This window comes from Myotis lucifugus, unplaced genomic scaffold, assembly GCF_000147115.1.
Source record: "Myotis lucifugus unplaced genomic scaffold, Myoluc2.0 scaffold_37, whole genome shotgun sequence".
In the NCBI taxonomy this organism is placed as follows: domain Eukaryota; kingdom Metazoa; phylum Chordata; class Mammalia; order Chiroptera; family Vespertilionidae; genus Myotis; species Myotis lucifugus.
Genome location: NW_005871085.1, coordinates 6,641,385 through 6,642,602, shown reverse-complemented (window position 1 = coordinate 6,642,602; position 1,218 = coordinate 6,641,385). Strand labels below are relative to the sequence as shown.

Sequence of the window (1,218 nt, the reverse complement as noted above, 5' to 3'; positions counted from 1 at the left end):
TGATTCGCTGGAACAACGGACCCCTCCGTGCTGGGTGCCTCCAAGAACACCCGTCTCTCGGACACCCCGCCGCTGCTGCAGCAGGAACTGCTCATGCTAGGCAAGGCCCACCCTCCTGACCTCCCTTCATTGTGGCCCCACCCTCACTCTGCTTCCCCTGTTACACTCTGTCCACCCCAGCCCCGAGCCAGCTGCGTTGCTGCTGTTCTTTGCCTGCCTTGGAGGTGGACGCATGCCCGAGGGGTTCTCTGCAGATGGCCCCGCTCACAGACACTCAGCACTAGACGAACAGCCAGGTTGCAATGTGGGTGCAGATTTACAGAAGACTCCATTTTGCAAAGGGGATTCACTACAGGGACTTGGAAAGCAAATCTCTTTTCTGCCTTTAGAATAAGATATCCTCCATTTACCAAAACTTGACACACACACACACACACTTGCCAGGGCCTGGCCGACTGTGTAAAGTGAGGCCCACCTGCAGCTAATCCTATTAAAGAAAACCTCCCCATACACGACATGCTTGTTTCATATCGGGCTCCCCTGTGGAGCTTCCTCACACTGCAAGTCAAGCTTCGCTCTGCAAGCCCTAAGTCTGTTACCACGGATGCCCACAGGGCCTGGGCAGTTGCTGTGGTGACAGGCCAGACCTAATCTCCAGAGAGCTCTGTAATGATGCTGAAGGAGCAAAGGCTGAGTCAGAAACACACTTAAAAGAAAAAGCTTATTCCCTGAAAAATGTCAAAGGTTCCTGCTACTATATGAAAGAGCAAGCCGAGAAAGAAAAAAGAGAAACACGGGCAAGATAAAGAAACAGGTCATGAATTTCTGATTTTGCTGCTTTCCAGCTGGTTCAAAACGGTGGGAACTCTTTGAAATTGGTCATTGGTTCTTAAACTCCCAGAATCTGAAAAATTTAGAGTTGGTAAGATCCCAAATTTGACCTAGCCTGACTAGTTAATTCCCATCCCTCTCTCTGACAAGTGGCTGTCAGGCCTCACAACCAGATCTCTTCCCCTAAAGCACATGTTCATGGTAGGGACGGGAGCTCATTGTTCACACCATCTCTGGGCAGCTCTCATAATCAGAAGTTTTAAGCTTAAATCTAACTCTTAGGAATTCTTCTTCCGTTTCTCACTCAGTTTGTACTAGCTCTGCTGTCAGAGACTTCACAGAGTCTGATCCCTCGGTCCCATGACACCCTCAGGTGACTTGAGAACA

At 49.8% G+C, this 1,218-nt stretch overlaps 1 protein-coding gene across 1 annotated transcript in view; it reads left to right on the top strand.

Moving 5' to 3' along the window:
- RAB3B (RAB3B, member RAS oncogene family) overlaps window positions 1-510 on the top strand; it is a 60,196-nt gene extending 59,686 nt beyond the window's left edge. The window contains 2 exon segments of the mRNA XM_023752822.1: window positions 3-84; window positions 86-510. Coding sequence (XP_023608590.1) covers window positions 3-84; window positions 86-100 — 97 coding nt within the window. The 3' untranslated portion in view covers window positions 101-510.
- The last annotated feature ends 708 nt before the right edge of the window (window positions 511-1,218 follow it).